General features: G+C 41.9%; 1 protein-coding gene across 1 annotated transcript in view; it reads left to right on the top strand.

The window, feature by feature from the left end:
• The window catches only part of LOC124622077 (carbonic anhydrase-related protein 10-like), an 899,606-nt gene that overhangs the window by 371,889 nt on the left and 500,853 nt on the right, over nt 1-26,864 (top strand). Inside the window, exon 2 of the mRNA XM_047147650.1 lies at nt 13,912-13,959. Within this exon, the coding sequence (XP_047003606.1) occupies nt 13,912-13,959 (48 nt within the window). The remainder of the gene's footprint in view (nt 1-13,911; nt 13,960-26,864) is intronic.

The following is a 26,864-nucleotide window of genomic DNA, read 5'->3' as shown; positions in this document are numbered from 1 at the left end:
ATGTACTGTGGAGACCTCACGCCCCACGTGTTGAGCAATTCGGCGGTACGTCCACCCGGCCTCCCGCATGCCACTATACGCCCTCGCTCAAAGTCCGTGAACTGCACATACGGTTCACGTCCACGCTGTCGCGGCATGCTACCAGTGTTAAAGACTGCGATGGAGCTCCGTATGCCACGGCAAACTGGCTGACACTGACGGCGGCAGTGCACAAATGCTGCGCAGCTAGCGCCATTCGACGGCCAATACATCGGTTCCTGGTGTGTCCGCTGTGCCGTGCGTGTGATCATTGCTTGTACAGCCCTCTCGCAGTGTCCGGAGCAAGTATGGTGGGTCTGACACACCGGTGTCAATGTGTTCTTTTTTCCATTTCCAGGAGTGTATTTATCTATCTCCCTCTCTGTCTCCCCCTCTTTCACTCGAAATGTAAATGCCTTACTTAACTGTCGTGTACCACGCAACACGTACACAACAAATACAGTGAGAGACCGCCACCGCACAGGCATAATAGCTCGCCCGGCGAATACCAGTCCCTTGCAACAGCCTTTAGATGGCTCTTACAATTTCGAACTTCATCCTGCTTCTGCGCCATTTCCTCCAAGGCCTCTTACAAATCCGCCGTTAATGTGGACAGCCCATCTAGTACGCCGTCACAGCGGAGCAGATAGATTCTGCTGGCGTAACTGGATATCATTCCACCGACAAGCACTAAAACATGACGTGGCGCTGACACTGACGCGTCTCCTGAATGCAAATTTGATAGTACTGTTCAGCACCTGCAGTCAGCTCAGTATAATTCAAAATGGCTCTGAGCACTATGCGACTTAACATCTGAGGTCATCAGTCCCCTAGAACTTAGAACTACTTAAACCTAACTAACCAAGGACATCACACACATCCATGCCCGAGGCAGGATTCGAACCTGCAACCGTAGTGGTCGCGCGGTTCCGGACTGAAGCGCCTAGAACCGCTCGGTCACACTGGCTGGCCTCAGTATAGTACCTTGAAAAGTTCCTTGTAATAAACCCAGAATGTAACACTGTAAGTGGGCCGGCCGGCGTGGCCGTGCGGTTCTAGGCTCTACAGTCTGGAGCCGAGCGACTGCTACGGTCGCAGGTTCGATTCCTGCCTCGGGCGTGGATGTGTGTGATGTCTTTAGTTTAGTTAGGTTTAATTAGTTCAAAGTTCTAGGCGACTGACGACCTCGGAAGTCGCATAGTGCTCAGAGCCATTTGAACCATTTGAACTGTAAGTAGCGTTCGCAGGTTCGAATCCTGCCTCGGGCGTGGATGTGTGTGATGTCTTTAGTTTAGTTAGGTTTAATTAGTTCAAAGTTCTAGGCGACTGACGACCTCGGAAGTCGCATAGTGCTCAGAGCCATTTGAACCATTTGAACTGTAAGTAGCGTTCTATAAGTATTTCAACACATTCCTTTCTGAATGCATGGTGGTTTAGTTCAGCATTCCAACACACCATATCATTCGATATTTTTTGGCCACAGAAACACATATTTCAACACCGTCTCCTTACTGGGGATGCTTGTGTGCCCCCATGGTACCACTCTACCAATCGACGTCGGAGCCACAGTCGTGCGGCATCAATAACCCCACATCATCCACATGCGGCTTCCAGTAGAGTGCTCCCTACAAAAAAAAAAAAAATGGTTCAAATGGTTCTGAGCGCTATGGCACTTAACTGCTGCCGTCATCAGTCCACTAGAACTTAGAACTACTTAAACCTAACTAACCAAGGACATCACACACATCCATGCCCGAGGCAGTATTCGAACCTGGGACCGTAGCGGTTGCGCGGTTCCAGACAGTAGCGCCTAGAACCGCTCGGCCACACCGGCCGGTTGCCCCCTACATTCTGCCAAACAGATGCAAGTCGTAAGGCATGAGATCAGTGCTGTAGGATGGACGAGGAAGAACAATCGAGTCAACCTTTGTGAGCTCCTCTTGGGTGCACAGACTTGAGTGAGATCTTGTGGTGTCCTGGAGAAAGTAGTTTCTTTTGTGGTTTTGTGGCGATGAACGTGCTTAAATCGTTTCTTCTATTTACTGAAGGTAGCAGAATACATAAAGTTTTAAACATGGCTGCGTGGTCAGCGACAGTTCACAAAGTAAAATTAAAGCAGCAACAACCCTCGTTTCGGCACTACTATGAGTGCCTTCATCGTAAGTAAAACATTTAATCTAGTCTATAACTTAAGTACAAAAATTACGGGATTTTTTTTACATAAGTGTAACTAATGACTAACAGTACAAGAAAGAAACATTACTTACAGGGTGTTTCAAAAATGACTGGTATATTTGAATCGGCAATAAAAACTAAACGAGCAGCGATAGAAATACACCGTTTGTTGCAATATGCTTGGGACAACAGTACATTTTCAGGCGGACAAACTTTCGAAATTACAGTAGTTACAATTTTCAACAACAGATGGCGCTGCAAGTGATGTGAAAGATATAGAAGACAATGCAGTCTGTGGGTGCGCCATTCTGTACGTCGTCTTTCTGCTGTAAGCGTGTGCTGTTCACAACGTGCAAGTGTGCTGTAGACAACATGGTTTATTCCTTAGAACAGAGGATTTTTCTGGTGTTGGAATTCCACCGCCTAGAACACAGTGTTGTTGCAACAAGACGAAGTTTTCAACGGAGGTTTAATGTAACCAAAGGACCGAAAAGCGATACAATAAAGGATCTGTTGGAAAAATTTCAACGGGCTAGGAACGTGACGGATGAACGTGCTGGAAAGGTAGGGCGACCGCGTACGGCAACCACAGAGGGCAATGCGCAGCTAGTGCAGCAGGTGATCCAACAGCGGCCTCGGGTTTCCGTTCACCGTGTTGCAGCTGCGGTCCAAATGACGCCAACATCCACGTATCGTCTCATGCGCCAGAGTTTACACCTCTATCCATACAAAATTCAAAAGCGACAACCCCTCAGCGCCGCTACCATTGCTGCACGAGAGACATTCGCTAACGATATAGTGCACAGGATTGATGACGGCGATATGCATGTGGGCAGCATTTGGTTTACTGACGAATCTTATTTTTACCTGGACGGCTTCGTCAATAAACAGAACTGGCGCATATGGGGAACCGAAAAGCCCCATGTTGCAGTCCCATCGTCCCTGCATCCTCAAAAAGTACTGGTCTGGGCTGCCATATCTTCCAAAGGAATCATTGGCCCATTTTTCAGATCCGAAACGATTACTGCATCGCGCTATCTGGACATTCTTCGTGAATTTGTGGCGGTACAAACTGCCTTAGACGACACTGCGAACACCTCGTGGTTTATGAAAGATGGTGCCCGGCCACATCGCACGGCCGACGTCTTTAATTTCCTGAATGAATATTTCGATAATCGTGTGATTGCTTTGGGCTATCCGAAACATACAGGAGGCGGCGTGGATTGGCCTCCCTATTCGCCAGACATGAACCCCTGTGACTTCTTTCTGTGGGGACACTTGAAAGACCAGGTGTACCGCCAGAATCCAGAAACAATTGAACAGCTGAAGTAGTACATCTCATCTGCATGTGAAGCCATTCCGCCAGATAAGTTGTCAAAGGTTTCGGGTAATTTCATTCAGAGACTACGCCATATTATTGCTACGCATGGTGGATATGAGGAAAATATCGTACTATAGAGTTTCCCAGACCGCAGCGCCATCTGTTGTTGAAAATTGTAACTACTGTAATTTCGAAAGTTTGTCTGCCTGAAAATGTACTGTTGTCCCAAGCATATTGCAACAAACGGTGTATTTCTATCGCTGCTCGTTTAGTTTTTATTGCCGTTTCAAATATACCGGTCATTTTTGAAACACCCTGTACGTGTCAAGTATAATATGAATTTAGTGACAAAACTTTTAAAGTAGAATACGTGGAGCAGAATGTACTTCGGAGCCAATCGTTGGAACATGAGGGAGGCATCAAACAGAATAACCCCTTCAGAGTCCTAGAAGACAGTCACCATGTCCTTAACGCTTGAGTGTGCGTCTTTGAACCTTTTTTCGTATGACAAGTAGTGTGGCGCCACTCCATGGATTTTTTTTTCCGATTGGAAGTGATGAATTTATGTTTCACCTCATGTGAAGATGTTCGATAGCAAAATTGTCGCGATCAGCTTCGTAACCCGCAAGCAATACCGTACAGATGGTCCATCGTTACTCTTTACGGCCTTCTGTCGGGTAGTGACCAACCCAGGGGTCATACCCCATTCAGTATCCCAAGTAGCGGACGAGTGTGTCAGCATTAACAACATAGATGCCCAGTTGTGCGGTGAGGTAGTTGATTGTGATCCGTTGAACACCCCAAATGAGCGTCCAAACATTCCAACACTGCAGGAGTCATAGATGTATGTGGCCGGCCGGCATTCGGGTGATCGAATAGGTTTGCGCGACCTGGTTACGCCTCGCCCAACGACCCACCGTGCTTTTGTTCACTGTCATGTTTCCGTTGACATTTTGCAAGCACATGTGAATACCTGCAATGCTCTGGTTTTCCACCAGAAGAAACTGACAAGTCTGCTTGGAACGCTCCTCCGTTACAGACGCCATTTTGAAAGCGCCGTCACCTATCGGAATTTCATTAAATTATAGGGGCTGATGCACATCTACAAATTCCGAAATTTTTAGCAGAAATGGTCGAGGAAATCAAAATGCGTTGCACTGTATAGTTATTGGACGCCCTCGTACATTTAGCTATCTCACAAGATCAAAGACATGATTGATATCATTGTATTAGCTTTAGGGCATCAAGTGCCACGTATGAAAATGTACCAACGTTAAATACCACTTTGTAACATATTCGTAATAAATGTTATTTCTTATTGATTAAAGTGTTGACACTTTGTTTTCTTTTAGTATCCCTGCCATTCGGGCACGGCGATCGAGGCACATGAACAGCCGTGGGCAGCGTAGCTGAACAGTGCAGAAACCTACTATGGACTTAACATTGGACGCACACGTGACACGTAGTATGGGCAGACCCGCTGGCGGAAGTGTTTACCTGTGGACAGCAATCGCCCTAGCAGGCCGGTGTTTACACAGAGTTCAACCACATCGGTCCTCACCTTGTTGCTCGGTCTGAGTGTTGTTGTCGAGTGCTCAGTCGTTAGTTACCTGCGCCAGCCGTGCAATGAATTTATTCTCTCGCACGTCTCCATGTGGTTTCAGAATTTACGCTTCCTGTTGACTGCTTCACATGGCGAATTTAGAGTCCACCCATGGGGTTCTGTTCCCTGGTTAATAGCGAGCCACTGTCGGCCCGTGAAGTGCCCACGCCGAAGGTGTAGCGTAGTGGTCAGACCTGTGCACATACTAATTCCTTTATTCGCCGCTCTATCGAACACGTGTTAAATTTCAAGTACGAAACGACTGCCTTGCTTGGAATATAGCAGTTTTCTACTACTGTGGATGTTTGGGGCTGAATTTAATGTTTGGATTATGTTACTACATTCGGAACAATAATAAATAGGGAAAACTGACACAGATGGAGTGCACGATAACAGAAGCAAAAGCTACTTCTTGTGGCTGGGGTTCATAGTCATGTAATATCTCGACTTATTTGAATTTCTGTTGGGTGTCACATTTTTCTAACGTTATTGTTTATGTACGTGCATTTGACATTACTGACATTGCACTCATAGTGAACTTAAGACAGCCTACTTCATAATAGTTACATGTTTTATAGTGAAATACGTCCTTGAATATTTTTTTAGTTTTATGATTTTATATTTTTTTTCTTTCCTAAAGTTATTTTATTTGTCGGTGAATGGAGACTGCTGATGCTGCGGTAGTAAAGTGAGTAGTGAGATACATAGAGGGAGCTGCATCAAATGGTTTCAAATGGTTCAAATGGCTCTGAGCACTATGCGACTTAACTTCTGAGGTCATCAGTCACCTAGAACTTAGAACTAATTAAACCTAAGGACATCACACACATCCATGCCCGAGGCAGGATTCGAACCTGTGACCATAGCGGTCGCTCGGTTCCAGACTGTAGCGCCTAGAACCGCACGGCCACTCCGGCCGGCATCAAATGGTTTCACTGAGGGAAACTGTAGTCGGGAGAACTCTGAAGAGTTCACTAAGGGTCACTCTAGCAACCACAAAATAAGCAGCGTAATAGAGTGTCAGGAAGGGAGTTGAAGAGAGAAAATGATTAGAGGTTTTTTGGGAACTGGCAGTGGGTAGACATTTCGAAGAAGTAAGGATGAAGGAAGCCAGGGGTTGTTGTGATACCAGTAACAAGTTCCAACTGTCATAGTTAGGAAGAGAGGAACCTCGAGATAGTATACAGTGGAAACACGAAGCACACCATGCCACTGAATAGAAAGTCAAGGGATACCATTAATGTTAAAAAGAAAACAGTACTCCTGCTTGGCAGCAGTCATGACGGACGTGTAGACCCTCAAACGCAGCAGCAATTACTCGATGAGTACCAGATTACGAACGAGCATTTCGAAACAGAATTATGGGCACAATCAGGTGGTTGAGGGATTTGTGCATTTGGGCGAGAATTTCAAGAAAGATAATTAGAAAGGGACAGTGTTTACAATATAGGTGGTGAGCTATGAAAGATAGCTTCCGTAACTGGTACATGATGTCCTATGAGAATACCGTAACACATTAGGCAGAATATCGAGTGCCGATCACTTCACAACATACTACATCCAGATATCGAGCACCGAGAAACAGGTTGCTGAGATCTCTTCCGTTGCACCTTATCGCTCCTTTCAAAGACATAAGGCGTACAGTTCCCATGACATTTCCCTGTATGCCATCTGTGGATCTGTTTCTTTGCCTACATTGAATGTTTGCGTTGCTGAGCTGTTACGGAGACATGAGTGGGCTCCTCTTTACAGTGTTGTACGGGGAGTCGGTGTGGTGCTGGAAATGGCGCTGACGGTAGCTGACCGGCCACGCGTTGTACTGGAACCGGTGGGGACTGGAAGCTGGGTCTACACTATGCATGGTGTGTACCTTAACAGGGTTGGTAACGGGGGTTAGCGTTGATAAGTAGTGAGCGTATAGCAGGTAGCCATTACGCTATACATGGTCAAATTCTTGTTGTCATGGGTAGGAAGACTACACCTTTTATAATAAATAATGACAACAGGCGCCTTTCCTTTAAAAGTGTCTCAAACAGTTTAGAAATTCCTTCAACGTTGTAGACGGAAGACAGAATTCGCCAAAGCAGAGAATACGATCGTCAGTTATGAGAGAAAAAAATAAATTTTAAGACGAATTCCTCAGAAAATGGCTCAGGATTATGACTTCTTCATCATAATACGCAGTCTGTTAGGAATAAAATACAAGAGCTTGAATGTGACTTACAGGTTTGACAAGTACAGTAGTATGCATTACAGAGCTTTCGTCATACGAATATGCAAGTTGTAGATGCAGAACTAATCTAACGGATGGCGCAAATTTTATTGATAAAGACCAGTATTAGTGTATTATGAACGAAAAATCTATTGTATGTATAATGAAGCCATTTGATGTATGTTATGAATGCCAGATACATGTCACAAAAAGGAAAGCTGATGCGCCAGGTCTGGTAATCGCTTACGGAAATGTGAATATGCAGAAGTATAAAACATCGGCTTCAGAAACAGCGAAGTATGCATCCACAGTTCGCATCTATTCTGTCACAGACTTCTAAAATAATTTTAAAAAACTGAAGGAAGTAGTTGTTTAGAACGATTTTTTCCTTTTTTATATGTATATTCTAACACTCATTGTAAGTAAATCAGTTTACTGATCACAGTAACTAAAAACAATGTCTGACTTTGGAACAGCGGCAGCACAACTCGAAAACGTTTGAGATAAGCACCTCGCACGGTACTGTTTGCGTTAACTAAAGGTCAGCCGACAGACAAATATTTGTGCAGTGCGTGAGCGTGAGTACACAGCTTCGTTCGCAGAGGACATCAGTATTTGAACAGCTATCATACAGCCAAATTTGCATTGTTTAATATGAAATGTAAAGTGGAATGAAGGGACAGTAGTTAAAATTACTAGAAGTTTCACATGAGGCATTCACAACCTTCGCTTGTAGCGTTCTCTCTAACGAAACTGCCACAGACGTTAACATTGTTTCCCCCGCTGAGACGTCGAACTTCGACAGTTGTCTTAGACTGGAAATGCGCTCTGTGTGTGTGTGTGTGTGTTCAAATGGCTCTGAGCACTATGGGACTTAACATCTGAGGTCATCAGTCCCCTAGAACTTAGAACTACTTAAACCTAACTAACCTAAGGACACCACACACATCCACGCCCGAGGCAGGATTCGAACCTGCGACCGTAGCGGTCTCGCGGTTCCAGACTGACGCGCCTAGAACCGCTCGGCCACACTGGCCGGCCAGTGTGTGTGTGTGTGTGTGTGTGTGTGTGTGTGTGTGTGTGTGTGTGTGTGTGTGTGTGTGTGTGTGTGTGTGTGTGTGTGAGCGTGGCGGTGGTGGTCTAACACGGATATACGATTTGCGTACTTACATCGATATGTCGTCTGTGGTTGCTTTCACTCTCTATCGTATTTCGGCGTGTTGATTTAGGACTTTTCTGTTACTAGCTGCTTTCTGGTTTTCTGCTGCTGCTAATTGCCCATTTCCGTAATTTTAGTATCCTGGCGTTTTATCATAAGATTTCACAGACTGACAGTTGTGACAGCTGACCAAAGATGCTATATGGTAACATTTTCTCTACTGTGCTGATGTTATCATTTTGAGGTGCGTGTATTATCTTTGTAGGCGATGAGTCTGTATATAGTTGTTTGTGTACATCCGTTGTATTTGATTAGGTATTCTACAAAATTTTTGACTGCATTCCTGATCAAAGTTAAGGGAAAGATACAAACCTCTACCAACAGACTCATCGATTACAATCATACATAAGTCCACAATGATAACATCAGCACACAATAGCAACTGATCTTAAGTGAAATTTCATAAAATTACAAGGCTTATAATAAAACTTCCCAGCATATTAAAACTGTGACCTTGAACAGGACTAGAGCATTGAATCAGCTTTCACGGACCAAATGTTAGATACCACGAGTTACTGTAGAAATGCCCATTCACAGTTAAACTATTATCAACACATTCTTAAAATTTTCTACGTTAAGTAGATAAAGAACTTATAAAAAGAGCTGTACCGGTCAACATTGCGGTGTCCAAAAGGACATAAGGTTTTGTAAACAATATAATTTGATTTTAATCTGTTCTTCCACAACGCTACAGTTTAGGAAGTTGATAGTGTGTTGAGAAGTATAAATTTCTTGTCAGCTAAAACTTTATCGTAACCTTAAAAGTTGTCACGGTTCGCTTACAGCAACTGTCCGGGTTTAATTCCACTAGTCAGCCAAAACAGCCACTTGGAAGGAAGAAAGATTGTAGAGAGCACAACGAACGTCCGATATGGCGGTGTTTACCACTTGTTAATAGGTTCGAGAAAGTTTCAGAATATCTAGTCTTACTAACTTGATGCTGCCGCCGCTGAAACAACTGATCTATTGTATAACTAATCACCAATAGAGCGCAGCCGACGGCGGGGCGATAATACAAAGGGCTTCTAGCAATCCTCGTCAACACGCAACCAAATATTGATGTCATAAATGTATATTTTAGAAACGTTTAGCTCTTGTTTGCCCTAAGGGTTAACATTATAGCTTCTATATTAGTTCACGCAATAACAAGGAGAGTGAAGGAGGAGAAAGGGCTGCTTTGTGCCCATCTTCTGAAAATGTTATCTAGTGAGTATTTCAAAATTTTGGAAAAATGATGATTGTTCTTCATTATCTCTTTTACCAGATAATTGTTTAGTATTTTTTCAGTAGAATGAACCCAAAAATGTAAGTCTTAGTAGCAGAGGGCACTTTTCACAGCAAATCTCATATTCATATTTTCAGATTCAAGACCAGTCTTACACATGAAAATACCTTTAGAATGTATGTTGTGAGAAAACGTCAAGAACAGATTACGCAATTTGCATTTTTTTAACTTTTTCTGGCGGTGATAAAGTACAGACTTTTGGTTGTGGAAAATACGTTGTGTAGCTAAGATTGTTACGAAGGGTATTTTCAGGTTCTGAACCCTACTTACATATCAGTACCACTTCAAAGAGTGTGTCGCTAATAAAATTTAACAAACAGCAATGAAATTTATTTTTTTCTTAATTTTTTGTGGTGGGCACAGAGTATCCCTCTCCCCCCCCCCCCCCCTCCCTTGGTAATATAGGTTATGGATAACACTTTGGTATTGCTGGGGTTAATCATAGTCACTGAATCTAATTCAGATTCACATAGACAGTGAATACAATGGCACGTCAACTGTAAATTTCAATACGGAGCATATGAATATTTGTGACAAATGTGTGCGCCTCTCACTTGTAGCGGGAGCCATCGTAGTGTTTTGCTGTCAGTTGAGAATGACTGAAGAGGATTAGGTGGAACATATTATTATAGTATTGAGTTTGCTAAATATTAATGTAAGAGTTGAGTTACTTCTTCCTTGGGTTTTATGTAACTTCTGAGAGTTTGAAGATTCCAAGCAATCGTGGTGTTATGGCTTCCCCTGACTTCCTTCTACTTAATCAGATTGTAATAATTATTTCAAGGCTTGGCAGCTACTTAAAGGTAGCCAACATTAGGTGGATTACGTTGATGCCCCTCACGTGTTGTGTCTTCCGGAAACGATAACGTGATATCAGTGCTCTCGGGTATGGTGTTCAATCTGGTGACATTAACACGTAATCCAGGAGGAGGTGTGCCACAAACCTTAAGGTGAGTTATGACCTTCTGCTGTAAATTAATTTTTTTGTTACAGGTACTATTCAGGCACGCCTCATGACCCACAGCCCACTATAGCCAGGACTTTCCTCCACCTTCCAAACTGAACCTGTAACAGCAGGCTGTGGGTCGTGCCTGAGGAGTTTAGATGTTAAGTGCAATTACAGTCGAAAGTCAGGGTTCTGTGTTCGAGTCCCGGAGGAGCACACAAGTACTCTGGAAGTTTTAAAACAACGCACAATTCAGTGCAGAGTGAAAGGTTCGTTCTCAAATTGATTGTAATATACTCTATTCATGTTAAGCAGCTGACACCTGTGGAGTAGACGCGCGTTCTCAGACACCTTGTCATGGTCCGTGCGGCCCCCCCTTCCCTCCCCCCCCCCCCCCCCCCCTCCGGAAGTTCGAGTCCCCCGTCGGGCACGGATGTCTGTGTTGCCCATGGCGTAAGTTAGTCTAAGTTAGATTAAGTAGTTTGTAGGCTTAGGGACCTTACCACAAATTTCCAAATTTTTAAGCAGCTGACACACCTAATGCTTTTATTTATTAAAATCACAACAATGTTTGCATTCAAGTGCTCTTATCTTATAATTAATAAATTAAATGGCAACATAAACCGAACTGCTAATGACCTTCCTTTAAAAAGATTCCGTCGTCATAGCATTGGCCCTCAGTGTGCGATACAACAAGATGTCTCTCGCTACGTATGTGGCAACCAGCGTGGGGCAGACAAATTTATCATTACAAAATATACTACTTTCGTTTTCCTCACATGTTCCATATTATCAACGATATCCGTACTACGGGTGTATGGAACGAACAATATATCTAGTCTAATATCTGAGTTTAAAATGTATGTAATATTTAAATTATCAATCCTCTTTCCGGATCAACATCGGTTTGTATAATTAAATGCGTTGCTTTTCTAGCCTTACAGTGTTTTCTCAGTTGTACGTATGGTAGGACGGCCTCCCTGTGGACTGCCATCACATTGTGTGTGCATGCCAAGCGTAGCTGAAATGAGGACAAAGTTTTCAGTATTTTAAACCTACTGTTCTTTAGCAGTTATCCCTGTTGCAATAACTATGCACTTGGCTTCGTTCTCTCCAAACAGCGCTAAATAGTATAATGTTTCATCTTTAACTCCTAGCAGACGGCAATCGAAGGACTCTGAGGACCTGAAAGATAGTAGTTCTGCACGTCATCTGTTTACACCAGAAATCTGAGCTCTTAGGCATTTTAAGCGTCTTTGTATTTATATGCCAGACTTTCTGTAGAATCGTAGCCATTGAGCTTAAATAGAACAATAGTTATTTATCAAGAGCAGTTAAATTTATCGTCCAAAATCATAACTATTCGCCTTATAAAGCAAGAAAGTGTGAAAACTGTAAAAATCATTGTCATTTTTGAGGGTACTGCTTCGCTACAGTCGCAGGTTCGAATCCTGCCTCGTGCATGGATGTGTGTGAGGTCCTTAGGTTAGTTAGGTTTAAGTAGTTCTAAGTTCTAGGGGACTGATGACCTCAGAAGTTAAGTCCCATAGTGCTCAGAGCCATTTGAACCATTTTTGAGTCTTTCGCATGCAGCACATGTAATAGCATATGTTACTCGCCGTTTTCCCGTAGGAGCAGGGTGTCGTGCAGTTGTCATGACCACAGTAAAGTGAAATTAGTCTTTTAGCAGTGATTTATATTTACCGACATAGATGTATGGTATATGATCTGGCACTGAAACTGGCATCGCGAAACTGGCAAGCAACTGAAATTTTAATCATCCTACAGGGAGCCCTTCGTAAATACTTCGTGGCCAGCAGTGTTAGGTATCTTTATAATAGGTAGTTTAAATCGTGGTAGAGAATACGCCTACTCCTCTTGTTGCAGATGTCTACATACTCTTCACAACGCATTTCATAAGATATTTTAGGGGTTTGAATAAATTCGTCTATCGTTACTACCACACGCGAGACACGATAATTGGGTGTGGAGGCCCTACCTGTCATCCTGGGATGGAGCAGCGGTATTACACTGGACTCGGATTTGATATAAGTTAGCTTCAGATACCTTCTCGAACATCGTACTTAACTTTGTCCGTCGTTTCCCTCAATCTCTCGAGGTGAATACCGTGTTGACCCTCAAAACGACACACATCACTTCCTCGTTATTCCCCAGCCCGAGCATGTGCGTCGTCTCCTATTATCTTAACATCGCCGGAATGGTAATCTCTATTGTTCCTTCCTTCCTGATGTCACAGTATAGAAAGGTTGCTGAATAGCAGACCCCGACAGCTGACAGGGGATTCAGCGAAGCTCCAGAGCACTGCTGAAAAAGGAACGTGCATACAAAACTAGAACTTTAAGAACATTACTTTGACATTACTAATTATAATACATAAAGGTTGAAAGGAAAACAAAGTTCTCTGAACGAAAATCTCCGTCTCTCTTGAATTCGATATCGGCGAGTTGTTAACCTAATGTTTCGCTATTCCTTCCGTCCACTTTCATGCTTCACAGTATGTGTATACGACCCCTAAGCGTTTCTTAACCATATTCTCATGAAATATGTAAACTGGAGGAAATTTTCATTTAGATATCATGAATTCTTCCCTTGTCTCCACTAATCCCCTTGCACGTATTGAACTGTTACCGAGTGGTAATCCAGTCTACTGTGCTCTACATAAGCTGATATGCCACAGACAGCAATCATCAAAGATAAAATCAAAAACTTTAGCCAATTATAACACTGATGATAAATAACAATTTTGGATGTCTCCTCAAGAGAAACTCATGTCAAACAGCTATATCAGCAGAGTTCACAAGAGACAAATCTGTTAACATTCGTACCAGCGTCATTAAGTTAAATCAAGATACAAAGTTAGGAACACACCCGCTTAATTGAAGAGACGGAGAAAAAGAGGTGATAAGCTATAACTTTAATCCGATCCATGAAACGTTCTCGTATACCGTAATTGGCAGAGATTGCCAGGGATCCTAATTCCACAGTTGGTGTGGTGCACAGCTTAATTGACCACAAATTTTGTTTGCTATTGTATGGTTGCAGTGTTAAGTGATGACGTCTAGGAATAATTGACGGACAGATATACTGAACAAAATTTATTGTCTGTTACAGGAACATGGGCCAGCTGGGAAGAATGGTGGACATATGATGGAATTTCAGGTAAGCGTGTCACCAATTGGAGCACTACATTTAGATTCCAAATGGTGTGTTAAAGTTGTTACTGTCTCTGCGACATCAGCGTCACTTAGCCTGTTATGATAATGTTGATGAACTGTCATTCTCTCCTAGAGCTGAAGTTACGATAAGGAGATAATTCTACACCTCGTGACTGAACTGCACCTCACGATCACACTTATCTTTCGGATAAAATACTTCTGCGTCTTTAGAGTTTCACTTACTCGCCGTGTTTAATGATATTTATATCATAAATAGCTAACACTCTGTACGCTGTGATCTGTTACACAGATGCTAACTAATAACAATTCATGATGTCACGCTAGGAATTCCTCAGTGTAAGCCCGCCGACTAGATGTATGACCTATGTAATGGCAGCTTATGCTAGCCGCGTTTGTTTTTCCTTTTAGTTTCCACTGCGTCGTGATATATGTTCAGTTAATGCTACTGCTATAAATTTAAAAGAAATACTTCAGCCAACGCTTCACTAGCCCAATAATTATCATTATACACACAAAAATGAAAAAAAAATGCTCGTTTTCGATAGCGCAAATATGGAATCGTTTTTCAAAACATTTGTTGCTAAGTAAATAGACTATTGTAATGTTGAGAGACGTTTCATTTGACTATACACGATGTAGTGATAGTATTGATAATGAATCAGTGCGTAAAATTTAATGAAAAGTGCACAGAAAGTGAATTAAGTTACTACGAATTACCTAGAAAAAATTGTAATCTGTCCCGTACATAGAAGCTTATTCTGCTCTGTAAATTTTAATGCTTGGGAATATTATGCAGGCATCTACACACATATTCTGAAAGGCGTAATACGCTGCTTGATGGAAAGTACCTTTTACCACAACTAGTCATCCAAACTCCTGCTCCATTTGCCAGAGAGGGAAAACTTAGAACTTACACGCTCCGTATGAGTCATAATTTCTTTTATCTCCTCTTTTCCGTCTTTACGCGAGATATATGTTGATAGCAGAAGATTTTTTCTTCCATTAGTCGCATATGCCGATCTTCTAAATTTTCTGTACTGTGTTACGTGAAAAGAACCTTCCAGGTTTTCCCATTTGAGTTCACGAAGTACTTCCGTAATACTCGCATGTTAATCGAACCTACTGCTAACAAATCTAGCAGGACATCTCGGAATTTTTCAGTGTCTTTTTCTTAATCAGACCTGGTGGGAATCCCAGACACACCAGCGGTAGTCAAGGATGAGAGTGCTTTATTGATGTGCTACGTTTTCGAACACTTCTATCAACAACCCGAAATCCATTATTCGCCGTCAATATCACTGCCATTACGTGCTCGTTCCAGTTCGTATCGCCCTGCAACTTTAGACCAAGATGTTCGACTGACAATTCTCTGTGTCTAACAACACATCTCTAATTTTGTGTTCCACTGCAGCGTCGTCAGAAAAGAGTAGCAGTTTTCTGCTCACCTTATCTTCTTCTTTCTTCTTTATCGTCGCCTGTCCCACGTCACTTAGGGTCGTCGTTCATCTTCTGGATCCTTTTCCTCCATAGTACTCTATCCATTGCCTCTTCATTCTTCCATCCTTCCTCCCTTAGGTCCCCGGATATCTTATCCTTCCACCTCATGTTCGGTCTTCCTCTCATTCTCGTTCCTTCAGTCTCTATATGTTCAACTCTGTTTCCGATATACTCTTCCCCTTTTCTCGTACCACCTTAGTCTGCTCTCTTGTATCTTTTTCCCCCCATGGGTCCCAATTTCGCAGCTCAACTAACAAATTCAGCCGGCCGCGGTGGTCTCGCGGTTCTAGGCGTGCAGTCCGGAACCGTGCGACTGCTACGGTCGCAGGTTCGAATCCTGCCTCGGGCATGGATGTGTGTGATGTCCTTAGGTTAGTTAGGTTTAAGTAGTTCTAAGTTCTAGGGGACTGATGACCACAGCAGTTGAGTCCCATAGTGCTCAGAGCCATTTGAACCATTTTTTTAACAAATTCATTTCTAATCCTGTCCTTCCTTTTTACCCCACACATCTACCTCAGCATCCTCATTTCTGTCACTTCCATCTTCCTTTCCTGGGCTAATGTGATTGACCATATCTCTGTCCCGTATACCATAGCAGGCCTTACCACCGACTTGTACACTTTCCCTTTCAACGCAATGCTCACCTTCTTGTCACACAACACTCCACTCATTTTCCTCCAGTAGTTCCAACCGCAATTTATTCCGTATTGTATCTGGCTTTCCAGTCCCCCGTCGCTCTATGTACCAACCCAGGTATTCAAATTTGCAGAATGATTTCAGCTCATCATCCTGGATCTTGCAAGACCTCATCTGCACATCCTTCAGTGCTAGATATTCTGACTTTCTCCTGCTAATTTTCATTCCTCTTTCTTCTAGTGCTCGCCTTGTGAGTCAGATCATTTACGTATGTAGTGAACAAGAGCAGCTCTAACATATTTCCCTCGAGTACTGCTGACGATATCCTTTTCTTTGATGAACACTCCCCATCATATGGTACATAGTTCTGTAAATGAAAAAGAATTCGAACCGTTCACGTATCTCTGAACGTTTTCCGCATGCTCGGAACTTTGTTAACAGTCTGCAGTCGGGCAACCTGTGAAACGCCTTTTGGAAATCTAGAAATATGGAGTTTTCCTGTTGATCTTCATCCATACACCGCGTTACATCATGAGAAAAAGCGCAAACATCTCATATACGAGCTGTTGGCCTTCGTTTCCCACGTGTCGACAACTTTTGCGTTTGAGGCGTCGCTGAGCCCGAGGCTGACGTCACAGGCGCCACGCTTTTGCACCACGACAGAGGAAAGTTGCAGACGCCTTTGAACCAAATTTCATGCTTATGAGTCGCAGTGGGAGACATTTAAGAGGTTCCAAGGAAGTTACCCTTTTATTTTGGTGCGCAGTGTAGAGTCTAACATTTATTCCAAGTGTGGCGAGGTAACGTCACCTTTTAGGCAACCGACACATGTTAGTCACTATCAGGTAGGCTCCTAAGGTACTTGTGATTCCTCTGGTTTTTAGGCAGTGCTTGAATGGAACAAAGAAGTGACATGTTTGCAAGTTAGTGGGCGCACATTGGTTGTAAGCTCCGAAGTCTTGATAACTGCGATGTTAATATGAATGTGGTTTCATACCGTCTTACTGCGTCTGAGAACGCATTTCAAGTGTCACCCATTTATTCTGATTTGTTGATACATTTGTTACAGCTTGTTAACGCGAGTACGTCGTTGAACTCAGCTCTAATTCTGTATTTTGTAGTGAAAGATAAGCCTACTATGACGTATGGCTCAAAGATGGTGACGCAAGATTCTTGCAAAACGATATCATTCGCATTTCTAACATAGATGAACAACTGTCAGGGTTACCATCCCAATACTTTGTCACTACAGGTGTACCGTCTAGATGAACCAATACTTGTTGGAGAAGACTTGTTGGAGAAGTAAGTAGCTAAATGTTTCCGAGTGTCGTCCCGTAGAACATCACAAAACTGATGTTGCTCCGTAAGGAATTTGTGATTTAGGTATTTACTCCTCATATGGAGAGATGACTTGTTGGCCTCGTTTAACAGCTTTGTTTGAGGTCCAAGAAATTCTCGAAGACAAAATATTATTTTCTGATTATTATGATACGAGAGACATGAGATCTTTGGCCTGTAGTTAGACATTAGTTGTATTTCGTTTGATTCGCAACGCTCGTTTATCTTTTCATCTGTATGGTACTGACAATATGCTCACAACCGTGAACACTTAGATAGTGTGCGCTTTATATTGCGCTTTATATCTTGTTTGGTAACGCACACTTTTTTTCATACATGGGGAATACTGAAAACAACAGCATTGCCCACTTTATGCTCCGTCCTCAAGATTGCGTTCTGTGTTGCTCGCTTCTGCTTGATGTTTGGTTTTCTGACAGTGATGGTTGAAAGTAAACAGTAGTACATTGTGTGTGGAATGCGGTAGGGAGCTGGTGTTGCATGGTAGGATACTAGGCCATAATTTTACTAACAAATTTAATAAAAAATAAAGAACTCCATTGACGCTTTAAAAAGATTCAAAATATCTCGGCAGCTACCACCAGACTTTATTAGTGACTTTTTCTTCTGCGAGCCAGACAAAAGCTCTAAAATAACATCTGAGAAAAAAATTTAATAGCAGAATCGTAAGAAAAATTTTTTGACTGATGACCAAACAGTTTAGTCCCTTTACTTCACAAGTGAACCAACCAAAAATTTTCTAGAATCCAAACATTAAATTCAGGGCTTAACATAGATGTTAAATAAGATCAACAATGTGGCATTTAAAAATATATTCCAGATTTAAGCTCTAGAAACCTGCAGAAGTGATTATCAAGCAATTAACATCCGGTATCCATTGGCAAGTAACACGGATCACATGTAATTAGGAAAAAAAAATGCAAATCCAAATAAATACACTAATGACAAGCGTACATGAAATATAATCAAATGGTCCAGACAAGGTGCACATGTAGGGCCAAAACAACTTATATCATTTATTTATGAATAACACTCTACCTTGTCTGGCAGCTGAATTTTTAGGCTCTCGCTTTAGTATAGTTAACAGAGAGAGCAACCACTTTAGGACTCAGTTCCCTTGCTCAAGATTCTTTCGACGGAACTCACAGTACAAGACACATGTGCATTCAAGCTACCTTGTAATATACACTGAACGGCCAAAGAAACTGGTTCGCCTACCTAATATCGTATAGGGGCCCCACGAGCACGCGGAAGTGCCGCAACACGACGTGGCATGGAGCCGACTAATGTCTGAAATAGTGCTGGAGGAAATTGACACCATTAATCCTGCAGAGCTCTCCATAAATACATAAGAGTACGAGGGGGTGGAGATGTCTTCTGAACAACACGTTGCTAGGCATCCCAGATGTGCTCATTAATATTCAAGTCTGGAGGGTCGGGTGGCCATCGGAAGTGTTTAAACTCAGAAGATTGTTCCTGGAGTCACTCTGTAACAATCATGTCGCATTGTCCTGCTGGAATTACCCAAGTCCTTCGGAATGCACAATGGTCGTGAATGGATGCAAATGATCAGATACGATGCTTCCGTACGTGTCACCTGTCACAATCGTACCTAGACGTATCAGGGGTCCCATACCACTCCAACAGCACACGTCCCTCACCATAATAGAGCCCCCACCAGCTTAAACAATCCCTTGCTGACATGTATAATCCGTGGATCAAAGAGGTTGTCTCCATACCCGTACAAGTCCATCAGATCGATACTATTAGAAATGAGACTCGTCCGACTAGGCAATATGTTTCCACTCATCAACGGTCTATTGTCGGCGTTGACGGCCCCATGCGAGGCGTAAAGCTTTAAGTGGTGCAGTCATCAAGGGAACACGAGTAGACCTTCGGCTCCGAAAGCCCTTATCGTTGATGTTTCGTTGAGTGGTTCGCACGCTGACACTTGTTGATGGCTCCTGCATTGAAACCAGCAACAATGTGCGGAAAGATTGCACTTCTGTCTCGTTGAACGATTCTCTTTAGGTGCCGTTGGTCCCGTTCTTGCAGGATCATTTTTCGGCCTCACTGATGTCGCTGATCTGATGTTTTACCGGATTCCTGACATTCACGGTACACTCGTGAAATGGTCGTATGGGAAAATCCCCGCTTCATTGCTACCAATCACTCGGGTGCCGACTATAACACCAAGTTCAAACTCACGTAAATCTTGATAACCTGCCATTGTAGCAGCAGTAACCGATCGATCAACTATCCCAGACACTTGTTGTCTTATATTGGCTATGCCGACCGCAGCGCAGTATTTTATCTGTTTACATATCTCTGCACTTGAGTAAGCATTCCTATACCAGTTTCTTTGTTGTACCCGTCAAGTTTATAACACCAAATGACACGTGAAAAACATTTTAAGAAGCGAGCAGTGCGCTGAAGTCACGTTATTTATGGCTTAATCTAGAAACGGTCTTGTGGCCGGGAGAGCGGTGTGCTGACCACCATATCCGCATCCAGTGACACCTTCGATGCTGAGGATCACACTGCGGCCGGTCGGTACTGTTGTGTCTTCACGGCCTGTACGGGTGGAGTTTAGTTTTGTTTTGTTAATGTTTATAACGTCAATTAGCGCGGACAAAACCTGGCAGGAGGCATCCACATGGTAATACGACTTACATAAGACCACTTCAAAGACTCACAGACGGTGATAGATGAGCGGGATGGCAAGTAAGAGAACGAGAATTTCCCACATAAACTATAATTGTTTCGACTGTAACTGAATGCTCACCACGATTCCCAGTAAGTAGGAACATAAATCAATCTCTGCTTGATGAGAATAGCTCACAAGCTGCAAGAATATAACGAGAAAATTCCCAACTAGCAATAGGACTGACACTCATAAAAGAAAAATATGTTTACTTTCATATACATAGTCATTATTATTATTATTATTATTATTATCATTATTATTATTATTTTTATTATTCTTGATTGTTATAATTATTTTTTGATTGTTATAATTATCATTGTACTACTTTTATAATCTCTATTTTTTTCTGTAACATTAATACTGTATAACATGTTATATGTCCTAATTTTCTGTAGACACTGAAATTTGTTGAATCTGAGTATGCCTGGTTAGGTGTAAGAGAGGGTCTGAAGGCCCTAATCTTTCCAGGTAAAATAAATGCATAAATAAATAAATAAATAAACAACAGCCCGATAAATGGCTGCAATAGGGTGCGTATATCCACCAGTCGCCCTTGTGTTCATTCCCTTGGTACTGGCTCACAAGATACCAAATCGGCACCACAGTGCTCACAGGCTTCTTGCGAATTAGCCAAATCCGAGTACCAGTAGGCGCCCAAGCAACACACGAAGTAACTTGTACTTCGGACAATCTCCACTGATCCGGCCCACACGGAACATCACGTAATCCATTCTGACTACCATTCCAAATGCACAGCGAGTCAAGGATCTTATGGGCTACGACGTCTCGGCGCTTACTACCCGCCGTTGCCACACAAAGCCCTCGACACCCGATCTCTGAGCAAGCCCAACCGTACCCGCGATGGCACTTAAATCGACCTAATTCGTCACTGTGCTTCCCTCTGGAGGCGACAAGTCGCTGCACCACCGGCAGTGATGCTGCCAAACAGAGCACCACGATGTACTCTCACGGCAAAGGGGTTCCCGGATTCGATTCCCGGCGGGGTCAGGGATTTTCTCTGCCTCGTGATGACAGGGTGTTGTGTGATGTCCTTAGGTTAGTTAGGTTTACGTTCTAGGGGACTGATGACGATAGATGCTAAGTCCCTTAGTGCTCAGAGCCATTTGAACCATTTGAACGGCAAAGGGTGAGTGGCACAGCGACGTGAGCCGTTACCATAGTGACAGGAGCAACCACGTCACAGTACGTTCGGATGTTTGCTAGGCGCCTGTGATGGACCGAATGTGTGTTATGGCGACTGCGTATTACAGGCTTTTTCCATGTTGTGGACGTATTTTCACAGGATCAAACCGAATAAATAGTGAAGCGTTCGTTGTGAGAAACTATTCACAAAATATTCCTAAACAGCCTTTGAAATTTTGTCTGTGGAATATTTGTGCACTATGTGTGTGCCAGTAACAAAGTTTGTATGAAAAAAAAAATCCTGCCCTAGTGTTGTATGTGAAGTGTAATCTCTCACATGTGAAGAACATCTATCACCACCGCTTGAATACAGTTTTATCGCAATTAATATACCCGCCCGCAAAAGAGAGACAGTTGTTTTTTTAAAAAAATGAAGCGCGCGTCAGACTGTAAGTGCACGGATCGTGCGTTCAAAGCGGCGCTGTGTTGATTAATGGCGGATGTGCAATCAATTGCCCCGTGTGCGGAAAACATGCGTAGGCCTGTTTATTCTTCGCCGGGAACAAAAGCTCGCAACGGGTCCGCGCGACCGATATGCTGCCGCCTGCGACACCAATCGGCACGCGTGTTTTACACGGGGCGTTCGCACGGGAAACTGTAAATAGCCGTTTTTATTCTGCCCTTTCTCCCGCACCGGAGTCGCTGGCCTGACATCTATGGTGTGTTAAAATGAGCAGCAGTTGTCGAAACAGCCCCCGGGGCTGCGGTTTTTCCGCAGATGTCACACACAGGTTTTGCTCCCGTGCAGTATCGACTGATGAGGTAGGGAGCTCATATGCATCAAATAACGCTTTCACAACTGAGATACGTTCGTTTTAAAGTACGATAAACGAAACAACAACCCGGGCTTTCCGCGAACATCCCGGGAAGGGCGACGTCGATAGGCCTAAAATGTTGCAAAAATGCTTACAAAACTGCAAAGCCGAAAACTAGTTGAACAATGAATTACGTGAAGAATGATAGATTTACACAAGGAAAATAAATTCATTTCTTACTTTGTTTTGCTTATTTGTAGCATATTGACACCTTAAAAAGGTTACACCACACGTCACAACATTTCACCAATAAAATTAAATAATAATGTTAATAATAGTTAACATCTCGGAAACTGAGGAAAATCCATACAGCCGGTCCTCCACATCGATACCGTAACTTCATAACAAAGACGATAAAACGTGAAATTTCTTCCACTCAGTTAGGCCGTATGGTACAGCAAGCGTATGTGGAGTATTTGAATTAAAAAGAGTGTTGCTTGCAACGTACCTTTTGTTAACAACGTGTTTGAGCCTTCGTGGGACATCTTCAAATTATCTAGAACAATAACAAATAACCAAAAATTAGGGTGTATTACTAGCTTGCACAATGCTAAATGTAAGATATTGTTACTGAAGTGAAATTTTTTTTTTCTTTTACAACACAGTAATTTAATAAGACGGCTTTGTGCTAGAATGAACGACGTGTCCAATCAGAGGGACCGGCCAAGACCTTTTTCTTTTCTAACATTTTAAAAACCATAATAAAGCCCTATGCTATACTACCGTTACAGGACAATATATTATTTGTTTTCACAAGGTCTCTGTGGTTCGATTCGTTCCTAAGTCTAGCAAAGAGCTGTTTTATGGTTGTTAAAATGCTGGAGAAGGTCTCGGAGTGTCTTCATGCTTCAGTCTAGCACAGAGCAGTTTATTGTTTTTATTATATTTTAACAGAAAAATGTTAAGGTCAACAACCGCTGGTTATTCACATTTATAATCCTGCAATCTAATACTGTTCCCTAATTTTTGCTTCTTTGCTACTTCTGTATGTGATCCGAAGGACATAAACAACTGTTGAGACATTAATACCCTACAATATTCTTTCGGAAGCGCTTCAGGCTAGGGGAAAAGAAACAACTGGACTCACAGAAGGAGGAATACGAAAGAGGATTCAGGAATGGACTCTCGTATACCAAACAGGTCATGATAGCCTCTCTTACCCAAATTGTAGAGACAGTAAATTCGTATTCATCCTCATAGTTTCCAAAAAAAATAATTATATTTCAGTTGAACGAACACCTCATATCGAAATCCTCGAAGAGTTTTCTTAAGTAGGGGAGCAAGGACTACCGTCTGACACAGTCAACTGACAACATCTCCAAAGTGAAAATTGTGGATGAGATTTTAGGTACTTCTCATATCATAACACGAGTAATGGATATACATATATTACTCAGGTCATGATTTCAGAAGTATCTAAAATCTCGTCCACAATTTTCACTTTAGAGATGGTGTCAGTTGACTGTGTCAGACGGTAGTCCTTGCTCTGCTACCTAAGAAAATTTTTCCAGGATTTCGATTATGTATATATATAATCGAAATCCTGGAAAAATTTTCTAATACACTGAAACAGTTCCGCATATATATATATATATATATATATATATATATATATATATATATATATATATATACATGCGGAACAGTTTCAGTGTATTAAAAGTAACAGCCAACCAGTTGCAATATACAAGTTTACTAAACCTTCCCTAGGTCTCGACACTCTTAAAACCAGTTTCTTCAGAAGATATTGTGCGTAAGAACTGATATTATCTACATCCGATGCTGGAGTCATTTCCAGTACAGGTGCGTGTCATTCACTTAATCACCATTTAAAATATATGACTTAAAACTAGTCTCTACTGCCTAAAAACTTTTTTATGTATGTATACATTCCACCAGAAAACTGGAGAAGGATTGTCAGCTGCCATTTCTGGATACATCGGTCAAAAGAACAACCGATGGCCACAGCCTGTATCGAAAACCAGCACACAATTATTTACACCTGCCAGCTGGCAGATTCGTCATCCCGTGCAAAAGAGTGTAGTTGCGAAGATACTGGTTCACGGGGCACAATACGTGTCAAATAAACTCCGTTTAACGTCAGAAATGGATGCATGGTCATTCAGATTAGCAAGGCTCATCCAAGCACTCGGGCACGTCATAGAGAGGAAGAGCACCGTGAAGCAAAGACCGTGGATTACCTGCTGGCTCTTTTGCTGCAGGGTTCTCATGACACGTAACACAAAGTTTGTGTTCACTTCAACTACCAAAAAATGGGACTACCGGAAGATACGGAAGCTGACCGTGGTTTACGAAAACCAGGAATTTATAATATATTTTTTACCGGTGCGGCATACAGTACATTGACCACACCATTAGGACGGTGGACATCACATGGCAAGAACATCAGAGGTACATGCGGCTGAGACAAGAAATTCCAGGGGGACAATTACTGAACTATATATAAAAAAAGTAAATTAGTTACAAACTACGGCGTGCACACACTTTATTCAACATGTAAACGTCACTACAGGTATTAGGATTTAGGTTATAAGATGTTCGATACGGCTGCCATCACTGGCATTGCACACCATTCAGTCACCCGTTCAGGGTGAAGAGAATTAGCGATGGCGAAATGCGGATTCTCAATGCCCCAAATTCGCCAATTTTGGTTATTGACAAACCCATCCAGATGAAAGTTTGCTTCGTCGCTAAACCAAACCACATTCGCACACTAGTTCCCATCATGCCCCTCTGCCAACCGTGCAGTTGGAACATTCCTAACGCAAACTGCTCAGAAGTTATGACGATTTTATTTCATATAGTTCAATAGTTCTCATCCTGTAAATCAGCCATTGACGAGCTCTGCCTGGAACCCAGTCATGCCTCGATGTTCGAAAACACGAGGGCGCTGGCATAGACCCCCACAGAGTCACAAGACAATCAATAGAGATAAAGCTGGAGGAAAAGGTTTGAAACCACATACACAATAAAAAATGCACATTAGTTAAGAACACTCATCAAAGATGTAAAAATCCCCGTAGAAGCTAGATTTGCCTCATTTGATATTACCAACCTGTTCACAAATATATCCGTGAAAGAGACAATTGAAATTATTAGAAAAAACCTCATCACACACAAAAAACTAACCATACCAGATATTACAGAGTTGATAGATCTGCTTGAACCAGTACTGTTCCACAACTACTTGTCATTTAATAATAAAATCTATCAACAGAAAGAAGGCTTAGCTATGGGTAACTGCATGTCAAGTTTTCCTGACATTTTCACTTAGAGAATAAGTTCTTCAAAGGAGAAGATAAACTTGTTACAAAATTGCGTATTACAAGAGGTATGTAGATGACACACTACTCTTATTTGATGGCACTAAATATGAACTTGAAGAGCTCCTCACATGATTCAAATCACTCCACAATAAAATAAAGTTCACAATAGAACATGAAACAAATCAATGCATAAACTTCCTAGACCTCACAATTGTGAATGAACAACAAGAACATAACTATTACATTTACCGAAAATCAGCCTACACCGACATCACAATACATGAATCTTCATACCACCCAAACACGCATAAGTATGCTGTATTTAGATCAATGTTGAACAGCGCACATACGTTACCTTTAAAACCCAAAGCACTAACACAAGAAATAGATACTATCAAAATAATTGCTGTAAATAATGGTTACTCTGTAAAATCAATTGATAAACTATCTAGAAAAATTCAGACCAACATCACTCACAAAACCACTGAAAAGAAAAATACCGACACAAAACAAATCTTCACAAGCATTCCATACTTAGGTACAGTATCACAAAAAACGATATTAAAATATCTTTCTCCACAAACAGCAAACTTGGATACCACTTACCTCACACAGTGAACGCAAACAAGCCAATAACACAACACAGTGGAATATATAAATTACAATGTAACAGTTGCCCTGCATTTTACATTGGAAAAACTGGAAGAACCTTCCACACACGGTATGAAGAACACCGACGCCTTTCGACTAGACCATTTTGAAAAATCTACAATAGCTAACCACATGTATATTAATAAACACAGACTTGACGACATCCACAACAGCCTAACTGTGTTTCACACAGAACCCAACAGTAAAAAACTTAATCTACTAGAACAGTTAGAAATAATGCTACACAAAGAAAAATATTCCGAAAACTTGTTGAATGAACGAACAGAGTTTAACGGTCACAATTTTTTCTTCACCTTTAAATTTTTTTTTTCCTGAGGAATCAAATCTATAATAGTACAAACAGCTGACAACCTACAACATGGTGCCAAATAATTATTTTAATAATACTTGTATACTAATAATACTATATCATATTCTGTGAAACAAGAAAATCGATTATATTTAGAAATAGAACACCTGTATGAACGAGAATCTTTGGCATGTATACGTTTTGCTACTACAATGTGCGAAAAAGTGTGTGACTATGTATATATCCCAGTATGTGCTGCACAATTAAAGATGTATATTGTGTATACCAACTGCACAACAGAAGCAGACATCATGCAATATTAAACTGTAAGTTATTTTCATATTATTAACGCTGTTATACTTAAATCTACAATATACCATGTTGTAACACAAAAATGTAATATCAACAGGCAAACAACTAAAAAAA

The sequence above is a fragment of the Schistocerca americana genome, chromosome 7, assembly GCF_021461395.2.
Source record: "Schistocerca americana isolate TAMUIC-IGC-003095 chromosome 7, iqSchAmer2.1, whole genome shotgun sequence".
Lineage (NCBI taxonomy): Eukaryota > Metazoa > Arthropoda > Insecta > Orthoptera > Acrididae > Schistocerca > Schistocerca americana.
Note: the sequence above shows the minus strand (reverse complement) of the source record. Positions and strands in the feature narration are given on the sequence as shown.